Below are 12,821 nucleotides of genomic sequence, written 5' to 3'. Positions count from 1 at the left end.
CGTTGGAGTATAATGCAAATTTTATTGAACAAATCTCCTAAGAACAGATTTTTTTTTAGAAATAAAAAACTCATAATGCACTGTTTCACATTATTATGCACAACAAAGATCAAAACATTTTAAAGGTTGTAAAGAGAACAAAAATGGTAATTAGTTGAATTTGCAGCATCAGGAGGTCATATTTACAGAAATCAAAAGCTCTTTCAATCAAAAAAAACAACTTAGCAGGCAAAGTTACGTTAACATAGGACCCCTTCTTTGATATCACCGTCACAATTCTTGCATCCATTGAATTTGTGAGTATTTGGACAGTTTCTGCTTGAATATCTTTGCAGGATGTCAGAATAACCTCCCAGAGCTTCTGTTTTGATGTGAACTGCCTCCCACCCTCAGATATTTTGCTTGAGGATGCTCCAAAGGTTCTCAATGGGGTTGAGGTCAGAGGAACATGGGGGCCACACCATGAGTTTCTCTCCTTTTATGCCCATAGCAGCCAATGACACAGAGGTATTCTTTGCAGCATGAGATGGTGCATTGTCATGCATGAAGATAATTTTGCTACGGAAGGCATGGTCAGTCATAAACTCTACGTACTTTGCAGAGGTTATTTTCACACCGTCAGGGGCCCTAAAAGGCAATACCTAGTGCAATACCTTGGACAATTTCACGCTTTTCGGCAGCAGAGAGATCCTTTTTCTTTCCCATATTGCTTGAAACCCGTGGCCCGCTTAATAATGTGGAACGTCCTTCTTAAGTAGTTCCTTTGATTGTGCGCACTTGGCAAACAAATTATCACTGGTGTCTGAAATTGATTACAATGATCCAAAGAGCCCTAAGACACAGGACAGTGACATCAGGGGAAACTCCTGAAGCGGAATCCCCATCCACAGCGTTGACGACGCTGTGACCGGGGATTCCACTCCAGGAGAAGCTCCTGTCGTCTGTGTCCATGACATCATTGACTTCTCCTGGAGTGGAATCCCCTGGAGGTTATCTCCCTGCTCTGCTATCTACTAGCACCACTGTATCTCCCTGAAGGAGTTTCCCCTGATGTCACTGTCCATATATGGACAGAGACATCAAGGAGCGCTCCAGGAGCGGAATCCCCGGCCACATGGGGATTCCGCTCCTTCAGGGAGCTACAGTGGCGCTAGTAGATAGAGCAGGGAGATACCTCCCTGCTCTGCTATAGTGCCGTCGCTACCACTATAGCAGCCGCAGCGCTTGCTAGCGGTGCCACTGCCCTCATGCCCGGTGTCACCACTAGCAGCCGCTAAGGCTGGTACAGTGGTAGCGACGGCCACTAAGTGAATAAGCGCCCGGGCGGAAAGGAGACTGCCTAAGGCCGGCCCTGTGTGCAGTTAGCAAGTGGCACCTGACCCGCTGGTAGTTGCAACGGCGCAGGTATACACACACCTGCTGGCGCCCCTCTTGCAGTGTGGCGGCTGGCGTCCTGTGCGACCGCACTGGTCGAACATATCTAAGGCTGGCCATGCTTGGACTCATACTTGTGACGCTGGCCGCGCAAAACAAGTATACGTTCTAAATTCCCCTAAACTACTTAACATTAGGTGTTAGTAGCACACTGAAATCAGTATGTCTCACTTCATTATGCTGCCCTCAGACAGGGCAGTTTAAATATCTGAGCAGTCCGTTTTAAAAAGAATTAAAGCATACATATTTAACATTTTAAACTGTTTACAGAGCTCTGTAGAAAATAATATTTTCTAAATCAAAATTTTTACCAATATTCCTTTAGTTATTAATAAACTTTTTATTTTGCAACCTGTATATAGCCATACCACAAACATACCAGCTGATATTACTCATTATGTTACAAACGTTGTTACAATTAGAGGTCTATCTAATAAATATTATTTTGATACCGGTGTGCACACAAATGTAAAAATTATGTACATATTAAAATGCTGATACTTGGGGTAAAATGATTTACACAAGACAAAATTTACTAGGATTTCTTTATGATAAATTAATTGGAAATGGTCTTTATTATAAATTAATTGGAAATGGTCTAAAAAAATGTATATTTGTTATTCATTTTATTTTTCACGTCATTGTCTATAGTACCGTGTTACAAAATCTAGCACCATTGCATTGTGTAAATTGGTGACTGCAGCCTGGGACGGAATATTAGGTTCATGATGAATGAATTTCAAGCTTCCTTTGGTGTTGTGTTTATACTGGATTCTACTTCTCTACAAAGAACTTTCTTTGAGCTTTCCTTGCTTTTTCAATCAGCTCAAAAGTTGGTAAACCCCGAGGGATTTCTAGTAAATGTTGTTCTTTTTCAAGAATATCTTCGGCAGTACCTAAACAGAATAAAAAGAATACATGATTGTTACCATGGTGCTCAATGACTATATATAATAAAACTACATTTAAAGAGACAGTGCAGGTGTGGATTTAAACATGAAACAAAAGTCAAAACAGGTTGTTTTTACCAGTTTTTTTTTTCCTCAGGCAGATTTTTAGGGTAAAACTATGATAATTGACTTCTGCCCACCGACCGGTCTAATAGAGTAAAAAATACACGTCTTGTCTAGTTTTTAATTATGTCAGAGGTTCAGGTTCTGGTTCACCCCCGAGCATTGCACTGCAAACCTACATGCTCACATTGACTGCTCTGTATAAGCACAAGTCCACTGTTTCACCACTGCGCAACACCATCCACAAAACCATCAGGATGTAAGTGCATAAAATGAAGAATTTTAGCAAAGCAAAGGGTCAATGATTGTAAACTACAAGTGAATAAACAACCAATAGCAGATTATTATGTAACTGCCACACATACTGTAGGCAAATGAGTATCAATTAAGGGAGATTCTCTTAAAGTGATAATCTTACCTTTCAAGTTGGTGGTTTAGAGAAATATTTCATTATTTAAATAAACAATATAAATCATAATAAATAAGTAGCCTTTTATTACGTAAAAATAAATACCCAGAGTAGCAACGTGTTCCTTTTATTTTTTTACAATGCTGAAAGCAAAACAGGTGTTCTTATTTTTTTTTTTAAATACTCCAACATTCATAATGCAGCATCTAGAAGCTTTGTCTGTAAAAATTGACATCACAATTTCCATTGCATCTATGCCTATTGTTGTGTACATATTCAATGAATTACCTCTATTACATGAATTATTACTGGCTGCAAAAAAATCTTGTTGCCAGGATATACTCACTACAGCAATAAATAGCATTAGCCTATGTTATGAATACGGAGTTGTCAGTTGTTCAATAAACACAGATAATGGAATTATATATTTTGACAAACAGCATGATTTTATAGTTGCACAAGTTATCTACTAAATAGCAATACCCCAAATCCTACAGCGCAATCTATACTGCATGTTAACAAACTAGGGTGCAGGTTACCCCTTTCTCTTTGACTGTAAGAGTTCAGGGGGCATAAATTGTGCCAACCACTCTAAGTGCCATACAGAAGTAAAGATAATGGAGCTGCTTTAAAAAATGGTTTTAACTTCCAGGGAATCCCTATTCTTATTTATACTTAAAGGGGTTGTCCGGTATTAGCAAGTTAAGGTTATTTTTTTCTATAATTAAAAGTTATAACATTTTCCAATATACTTTCTATAGTAATTCCGCACAGTTTTCAAGATCTCTTCTTGTAGTTTTTAAGTAGGAATAATTAATTGTTTACTTCCAGTGAATAAAATTCTGTCCATGGTCATGTGAAAATAATTTTTAGTTCTATAAAAAACATTAAATTTGCTGAAACCGGACAACCCCTTTAAGGAAGCTTGATGTAAGGGAGGGTAAAGCATTCTATTATTTAATACCTTGGCAGAGAATAGTTGACTGCAAAGGAGCACAAGCCCTCTATAAAATTAAGATGTGAGGTGTTTGTTTTGTAAAGGACTGAAAATGGCAAAAGGTATAAAGCTTTTTTATTTTTTTTTGTATATTCTTTATTTAAGTTTAAGAAAAACAGGGATAAGCGTACAGAAAGGAAAAGAGGCAGGGGGTTGAATATCACAGTGCAATATAGCAAAATCATATATTATATATCAATAATTTGCTGACTATTTCAAAAAGTATAACCAATTTTTTTAAATAGGAATTTTATACCTAATGTATAAAGATATTGAGTCCGTTCCATATAGTTTGAAAGGGTATCAATGTATTGGTCTACTTATATCGTAGTATTAGATAAGGAGTTTACTCTCTTGAATTGTAAAATGTTGACCAGTCTTTTCATAACTGTTGAAATTTATCAAATCGTTGGTTAAAGATCCATTTAGTTTTTTCGTATCATTGGATTAGGTTGGTTTCTTTTAGCCATTCAAGTATTGTAGGAGGGTCTTTATCTTTACAGTGTCTCGCGATCAAAGTTTTTGCTGCACTTATAAGATGTGGCACAATGGAATTGGGATTAATATACTGGTGGGTAGTATCTAAATTAAGTACTATAGTTCTGGCATAAGGATAATATCTTTACTAAAAAATTTACTTGTGATCAAATTAGATAGTTTGCCAAAACGAGCGGATTACAGAGCAATCGAACCAGATATGTAACATCGAGCCTATATCTTTATTGTAACTCCAGGATGTAGAGGAGTAAGAATGGCTAATCTTATTTATAATTTCCAGAGTTTTATACCATCTTCCAGTGATTATAATTAAGGTCTTGAATTCTTGTTGATATTAAGAATGAATGAGAATATTTTAGAATCAATTTGGTTTGATCTGTTTTTTCCATTCCACCCCACAAACAATTAAAGGTAATCAATAAGTCCCATGTACCCCAAAAATAGTACCAATATAAACTACACCTTATCCCACAAAAAATAAACCCACATATGGCTACAGCGATGGTAAAATAAAAAAAAAGTTACGGCTCTTGGAATACGGCGATGCAAAAAGTCATTTTTTTTTTAAAAAAAAAGGGTTTTTTATTGTGTAAACATAAAACCTTTACGTATTCGACCCATAGAATAAAGGTAACATGTTATTTACGCCGCATAGTGAACAGGGTATATTTATAATGCGAAAAACAATGCTAGAGTAGCTGTTTATGTTCAATTCCTTCTAAAATAAAGTTAATAAAAGTTACATAGTTACATGGGTATGGAAAAAGGGAAGGGAACATAGAATATAATAAGCAATATATTATATGCATCCAAAAATGGTGCAATTGAAAAACACAACATGTCTCACAAAAAACAAGCCCTTATACGGCTATGTCAACGGGATAATAAAAAGTTATGACTCGGAATGTGACAGTGAAAAACACAAAACAAAAAACAATTCTTGGTCATTAAGGCTATAAAAGGCCTGGTCGTTAAGCGGTTATACTTAGGGCCCACATTGTCAGAGTGTGCTACTAGAGCACATTTGGTTCTCAGTCTACTGAGCTATATTTGTGTTAAATGTTATACCTCCGTTAAGCCTACTGTGAGCTATGATCACAGCCAGACCTAGATAGTGACACAAGATTCAATATTGTCTTATAGGAATATATCATATCCCCTGTGTTACTAAAGCTTTTCCATTGCAATAGTGATGCTGCGAGACAGACTGCAGATGTCATCATGAAGTCCTAGTTATAGTTTAACCCTTTCATGACCAAGGGTCATTGATCAAAAGCATCTGTGTCCAGGTCAAATTTTCCATTTCTGATGTGCACTTCTTTAAACGATATTATCTTTGCAACCACTTTGAATATCCTAACTATTTTTACTTTGTTTTTTTTTTTACAAGACTTATGAGGCTTTAATTTTCTAGATTAGTTGAATTAATTCCATGTTTTACATTTTTATTATGAGCAGACAAATCACAAAAAATGTGGAAAAAAACAATTTTTTTTAAATATATTTATCGGTTATGTGTGTATGTGTATATAGGTATATATATTGTTGCAGCTCTTTAACAGTTAGCCTTCTTCATTCTCCAGGAGAGAGAAGAAGACTTAGGCCTCATGCAAACTTCTGTCGGCCATTAAACGGCTGTTAATGACGTTACCATCACACACGGGCTGCACACGGATGGCTTCCGTGTGCAGCCCATTGTTTCATGGACCAAATTCAATGCAAAGGCCGAGACTGTTCCGTCAAAAACGGGCAGGAGTAGGACCTGCACTACTTTTGACGGAACGGCCACACGGTTCCGTTAAAACAACGGAAGTGTGTATGCCGCAATTGATTTCCTGACTTTCGCTGTAGTTTGGATGCGCACTCAATGGCGGATCTCCATAGGTCTGTTTAGGGCGGCCTTTTAGGGCCCTAGGCTCCCAGGGGGCCCATGGCCGCCTAAAGATTAAAACCACATCGCGAATCACAGCAAAAATCATGTGACAAAACAGCTTTATGTATGGGGCAGAAAGCCCACTGTAATAATGGCCTGAAGGCCCTTACATTGGATTTAATTGTATCCGCGTCCTTTGGACGCCGATAAAATTGACATCGTTGGCAAGGCAAGGGAACCATGGGTTCCCTTCCCTGCCATTTGGCGCTTTCTTGGGATTCAGACACATGAGGCCTGGTCAGAAGCGACCAGGCCTGCATCGCTGGACAAGAGGACGGCACGGGAACGAGGACAGGTGAGTGTGGCGCCATCTCCAGGAGGGGGGGCAGTGTGGCACAATCTACAGGGGGCTGTGTGGCACTATCTACAGGAGGGTATATTATATTTAGGGGCATAGTGTGTACCACCATGAGAATTTTTTTCTTCGTTTATAGGTGCGTAAATGTTGGTAAAGTGAGGGGCTGAAGATATCGAAGTGCCAAAATCTGCAGAAATGGGTCGTGGCCGGGAGAATTTGTCATGAGGTCTAGACCAGATGGAGAAGAAAAGAGAAAAACAATGACTAGAATCTGAGAAAACGTCTCCTGTGTCTCACTGGATTTACAGAGAATCTGTCACCACTCCTGACATGTTTATTATAGGAAATCCTTGTATTTCACAAACAGTCTTTGTGCAGTCAAGGACTGATAGATAAATGGGTGTTATTCCCCTTGTCAGGAGGACGTGTCCCTGCACAGTGCGATACTGTCAGAGATGGTTGGAGACTGGTCATTATTTAGGGACACAGCCCTTCGACAACGGGAATCGTAATATTTCTTTTTCAATGCTAGCACAGAAATTATAGCATATGGCATGGCGGCGGCGGTAGTGAAGGGGAGCCCAAGTTTGGGGAATAGCCCAGGGCCTATGGTCTACTCAGTTCACCCAGAGGGGGGAGGGGGCCGAGAAGATGACCTCATAATAGTGAACATAGACTGCGTTTGTCTACGCTATTTAAACATAGATGTACAAGACCCAGCAGTTGTAACTTTTGTTACTTTTTTGGGGTAATTTATGGTGCAAATCGTGCAGTGGCGGTAGCAATTCCATTAAGCCAATTCACGTTTAGATGTGAAGATCAAGCTGCAAGTTGTAACACTGTGAAACAAACTTGAGGAGCAAGGAGTAAAAAAAAAAAATCTAAAAACAAATTGTAGTGCATGTTATCAAACATTAGTACCTTTCATCCTATGAACTAGGGTCCCATAGCCCATATCATACTGGTATGCAAAAATAAATCCCAGCGGTACAATGGGAATAAATAATGCTGGCTTCTTCCCTTTTATTGCCCTGCAAAAAACAAAGTGTCAAAAGTTAGGAGTACTTTAAAGACCAAATCCAAATAAATGCCTCTTAAAGGGGTTTTCCCACTAAGAACATTTATCACCTATCGACAGGATAGGTGATAAATATATGATTGCTGGGGGACCACCACGGTCCCATAAATATTGACATAAGCGATCACCGCTCAACACAAAATCCTCCTCACTGTGATCGTGCAGTGAGGAGGAACGGGGTCGGGTCCCACAGCAATTAAACATTTATCATCTATTCTGAAAAAATCACTTCGTCATTAAGACCCAAAATAGGCTGGTCACTAAAGGGTTGAAGAGGCCGTCATCTCTCCTAACATGTCTGAGTAAATAATTGTATTCCCCTTAAAATATCAAATCTGAAGTATCTTTTCTTAGAACGCTATGTTGCGTCTTTCCTCTGGTATTCCTCCTAGAAATTTATGAAAAAAAGACAACTTTGTGTTACCAGTTGGGGGTGTGTCCCTACACCGACTGACAATGTCCAATCAGTGCTGACAGAGTGAGACTGTGATACACAGTTGTCACCTTCATCATATATTTCTAGGAGGAATAACAGAGGAATGACAATGCAGAGTTATAAGAAAAGATGCCCCAGAACGATTATTTCATGGGGCATTGAAGTATTTACAAAAATAGACATGTCAGGAGAGGTCACAGGTCCTCTTTAAAGAATATTGACTTAAAAAACACTGTATGCTCTGTGCTAAATCTCTTTATTGTGAAATATGACAGTACACTAAAGTGTTTATTGTAAGAAAAGCATAAAAGACACATTCTGATACAATAAAAACATGCTAATTGTATCAACTATCAGAAGTTACAATCAATGTATAAACCGTATCGTTTTTAGTTACACCAGAACAGTTTTATTCTCTTTTGCCTTTGTTTTTCAGTACCAAAATTGTCGACAAACTCATGAAAATAAAATATATATCATATTTACCACATGTCTGCAAACGTTTTTTTTTTAATGTTTTGAACATGAATTTTTCACATTTTCAAGAAAATGTCAAAAGGAAATCTTTTCAGGGACCAGTTTAGTTCTAGTACCTAGTTTTAATATATAAAATTAGAAAGTCCCTTTAAATCACCCCATTTTAAAAACTGCACCCCTCAAAGTATTCAAAACAGCATTCAGAAAGTTTCACTCTTTTACAGTAATTAAAGCAATGTAGAGGTGAAATTTACAAATTTTATTTTGTTTGTGCAGAAATTCATTTTTTTTCTGTAACACAGAAGGTTTTACTAGGGAAACGCAACTCAATATTTATTGCCCAGATTCTGCAGTTTTTAGAAATATCCCACATGTGGCCTTTGTGTCTTAATGGACTACACAGGCCTCAGAAGCAAAAAAGCACCTAGTGGTTTTAGAAAAATGCTAATTTTTGCAAATTTTCTCTAAACGTTGGTGTTTTTCACAAATAAATATTGAATTTATCAACCAAATTTTTTCACCAACATAAAGTACACTGTGTCATGAGGGAACAATCTCAGAATCTCTTGGATAGGTAAAAGCATTCCAAAGTTATTACCACATAAAGTAACACGTTACATTTAAAAAAATCGTCTGTGCCACAAAGGCCAAAACAGGCTGCGTTCTGAAGGGGTTAAAGTATTTTTGTGTGCGTTCCCATGTTCTAAGAACCATCATTTTTTTTTTTTCCCGCCGATGTGCCTTTATCAGGGCTTATTTTTTTGCGGGACGAGTTTTATTGGTAGCATTTTGAGATACATATGACTTTTTAGTTGTTTTTTTTTTAGTCCCACTATGGGATCGTGCAAACGCTTTTATAATACACTGCAATACTTCTGTACTCTTTTATGCCTGTCAGTGTAAAACTGACAGGCATTCTATTAGGCCCTGCCTCTAGGCCTAATAGACATACACTGATGGCAGACCTAGGGGCCTTTGTTAGGCTCTCGGCTGCCATGGAAACCATCATCACCTTGCGAACACATCATGGGGGTGTCGTAAGGGTTACAGAGGGAGCCTCCTCTATTTTAGGGTAACACTACAGTATATAACCAGAAAATATCTAAAAAAATGCAAGTGTTTTACTATTTTTTTCAAGCTATAAGCCTAAAAATGAAAAATGAGGTGTATAAAAATGATAAAAAAAATAAGAACCCTGCATTGATCTTATCTAAAATATCACGTCGCTAGCCCAACAAATAAAAACGTATATAGCAGTTTAACTATTGTGCGCTAAAAATAGCTAAACGCTGACTAAACTGAACCAGTTAAGCTTTGTTTACATGACATAAGAACACTGCTTTAACCCCTTCCCGACATTTGACGTACATGTACGTCATGGAAAGCATTGACTTCCCGCAAAATGCCGTACATGTACGTCAAACGTTTGGCACCGGCTCAGAAGCTGAGTCGGTGCCATCATCGTCGGATCTCAGCTGTATCTTACAGCTGACATCCGACTGTAACGGCGGGGACCGAAATTAGCTTCGATCCCCGCCATTAACCCCTTAAGTGCAGCGCTCAAACGCGATCGCTGCACTTAAGGTGTTTGCAGCTCATCGGAGCCCCAGCAATGAAATTGCCGGGGTTCCGGTGGCTGCAATGGCAACCGGAGGCCTAATACTGGCCTCCCGGTCTGCCTAGCACCGAAGCCGGTCAAGATCCGCCCGGCGGCGGAGCCTGATCGGCTTCCGTAGCTGCCGGCAAGATGGCGCCGGGTCAGGAGCTGATCCGGCGTCATCAGCGGTGGAGGTCAGCTGTACTGTACAGCTGACATCCACCTGTAACGGCAGGAACCGGAGCTAGCTCCGATCCCTGCCATTAACCCCTTCGATGCAGCAATCGAAAGCGATTGCTGCATCGTAGCGGTTACAAGCAGATCGCCAGCCCTGACAGGCAATCGGGACTGGCGACTGCTGTTATGGCAACAGGAGACACAATGGTCTCCTGCTCTGCCATTACGGAAGCCGATTTAGGCCCCGCCGGGAGGCGAAGCCTAAACGGCTTGCTGTCAGTGAATGACTGACAGATCTAATACATTGCACTACATAGGTAGTGCAATGTATTAGAAAAAAAAAAATCTGACCGTTGGACCTTCAAGTCCCCTAGTGGGACTTGAGAAAAAGTGTAAAAAAAGTATAAAAAAGTGTAAAAAAAAGTGCAAAAAATAAAAGTTTGAAAACAATAAAAGTTTCAAGTAATCAAATAAAACACAATCCCCCTTTTACTCTTATCAAGTCCTTTATTATTGAAAAATAATAATAAACCATATGTATTTGGTATCGCCACGACCGTAACGACCGGAGGTATCAAAATATTATATTATTTATTGCACGCGGTGAACAGCGTAAAAAAAACCCGTAAAAAACGTTACCAGAGTTTCTGTTTTTTGGTCACTTTGCCCTACAAATATTACAATAAAAAGTGATCAAAAAGTCGCACGTATCCAAAAATGGTACCTATAAAAACTATAGCTCGTCCCGCAAAAAACAAGCCCTCATACACCTCCGTCGACAAAAAAATTAAAACGTTATGGTTCTCACAACTTGGCGACAGAAAAAATACATTCTTTTTACAAAAGTAATTTTATTGTGCAAAAAGTTGTAAAACATAAAAAAGTGCTATAAATCAGGTATCGCCGGAATCGTACTGACCCGCAGAATAAAGTTAACATGTAGTTTATAACACATGGTGAACGCTGTATAAAAAAACGAAAAAAGCTGTGCCAGAATTGCGTTTTTTTGTTTACCTGGCATCCCAAAAAATAGGATAAAAGGTGATCAAAAAGTTGCATGTACCCCAAAATGGTACCAATAATAACTACAGCTCGTCCCGCAACAAACCAGCCCTTATACCGCTACGTCTATAAAAAATAAAATTAGTTATGGCTCCAATAAGTCAGGAAATAAAAAAATATGCAGTTGTGCCCAAGGGGAACATTTCTTCTGTTTCAAGAGGCGATTTATCAAGGACCTAAAATTAGGGAACCAGGAAGGGGAGGGCCCAAACATATCCGCTGGAAGCGACGGTGCCCGTATTATACCAGGATAATACTTTCCCAGCAAAATTCCCCAAACTACAAAGGCGCGGAGTGTGGACCAAAAGGGGGATAAGAAATGACACCATTTATCAGTGCGACACCGGCCTGTGCAGAAAGGATTGCTTCACAGCGTAACACACATCTATGGATTATTTTTATTTTTTTATACCACCTGACTATGCCCCTTATATACTCCGCCCCGCTTACATGTACCCCCACATTATAAAACACCAGCAATACTCAAACAAATATAGTACCAAGCAAAATCCGCTCTCCAAAAGCCAAATGGTGCTCCCTCGGCCCTGAACCCTACAGCGTCCCCAAACAGCAGTTTCCTTCAACATATATGGCATCGTCATACCCGTGAGAACCCTTTTAACAATTTTTGGGGTGTGTGTCTCCAGCGTCATAAGCTGGGCATGACATATTTGCCACTGAATGGCATATCTAGGGAAAAATATAAATTTTTAATTTGCACCATCCGCAGCGCATTCATTTATGGAAAAGACCTGTTGGGTGAAAATGCTCACTAAACCCCTTAATAAATGCCTTGAGGGGTGCAGTTTCCATAATGGGGTCACTTATCAGGGGTTTCTTTTTATTATTTCACATCTGAGCCTCTGCAGTTGTGAACCAATACTTTGTAAATCGCCAAATTAGGCCTCCACTCCGCATGGTACTCTTCACTTCTGAGCCTGGTCGACTGTCCAGACAAAAGATTAGGGCCACATGTAGGGTGTTTCTAAAACCGGGAAACACTGCATAATAATTAGAGAGCTGTCTTGTTATGGTGGCACAAGCCGGGCACCACATATTGGCATATCTATGGAAAAAAATCCCATTTTCACTCTGCAACATTGAGCGCACACTAATTTCTACAAAACACCTGCAGGGTTAAAATGCTTACTACACCCCTTGGTAAATGCATTGAGGGGTGTAGTTTACAAAATGGGGTCACTTCTGGGGGGTTTCCACTGTTTTGGGCCCACAGGTGCCCAGAAACCAATCCAGCAACATCTGCACTCCAAATGGCGGTCCTTCCCTTCTGAGCCCTGCCGTGTGCCCAAACAGCAGTTTATGACTACATATGGGGTATTGCCGTACTCGGGAGAAATTGCTTTACAAATGTTGGGTTCTTTTTTTCCTTTATTTGTTGAGAAAATGAAAAA

The 12,821-nt window shown here is 39.3% G+C and overlaps 1 protein-coding gene across 2 annotated transcripts in view; it reads right to left on the bottom strand.

Moving 5' to 3' along the window:
• Positions 1-1,965: 1,965 nt before the first annotated feature.
• PLGRKT (plasminogen receptor with a C-terminal lysine) overlaps positions 1,966-12,821 on the bottom strand; it is an 83,511-nt gene continuing 72,655 nt past the window's right edge. For both annotated transcript variants that reach the window (XM_075851980.1, XM_075851990.1), the window contains exons 4-5: positions 7,504-7,613; positions 1,966-2,330 (exon numbers count right to left, since the gene is read on the bottom strand). In XM_075851980.1, coding sequence (XP_075708095.1) covers positions 2,209-2,330; positions 7,504-7,613 — 232 coding nt within the window. In that variant the 3' untranslated portion in view covers positions 1,966-2,208. The remainder of the gene's footprint in view (positions 2,331-7,503; positions 7,614-12,821) is intronic.

This window comes from Rhinoderma darwinii, chromosome 1 (genome assembly GCF_050947455.1).
Source record: "Rhinoderma darwinii isolate aRhiDar2 chromosome 1, aRhiDar2.hap1, whole genome shotgun sequence".
In the NCBI taxonomy this organism is placed as follows: Eukaryota; Metazoa; Chordata; class Amphibia; order Anura; family Rhinodermatidae; genus Rhinoderma; species Rhinoderma darwinii.
Note: the sequence above shows the minus strand (reverse complement) of the source record. Positions and strands in the feature narration are given on the sequence as shown.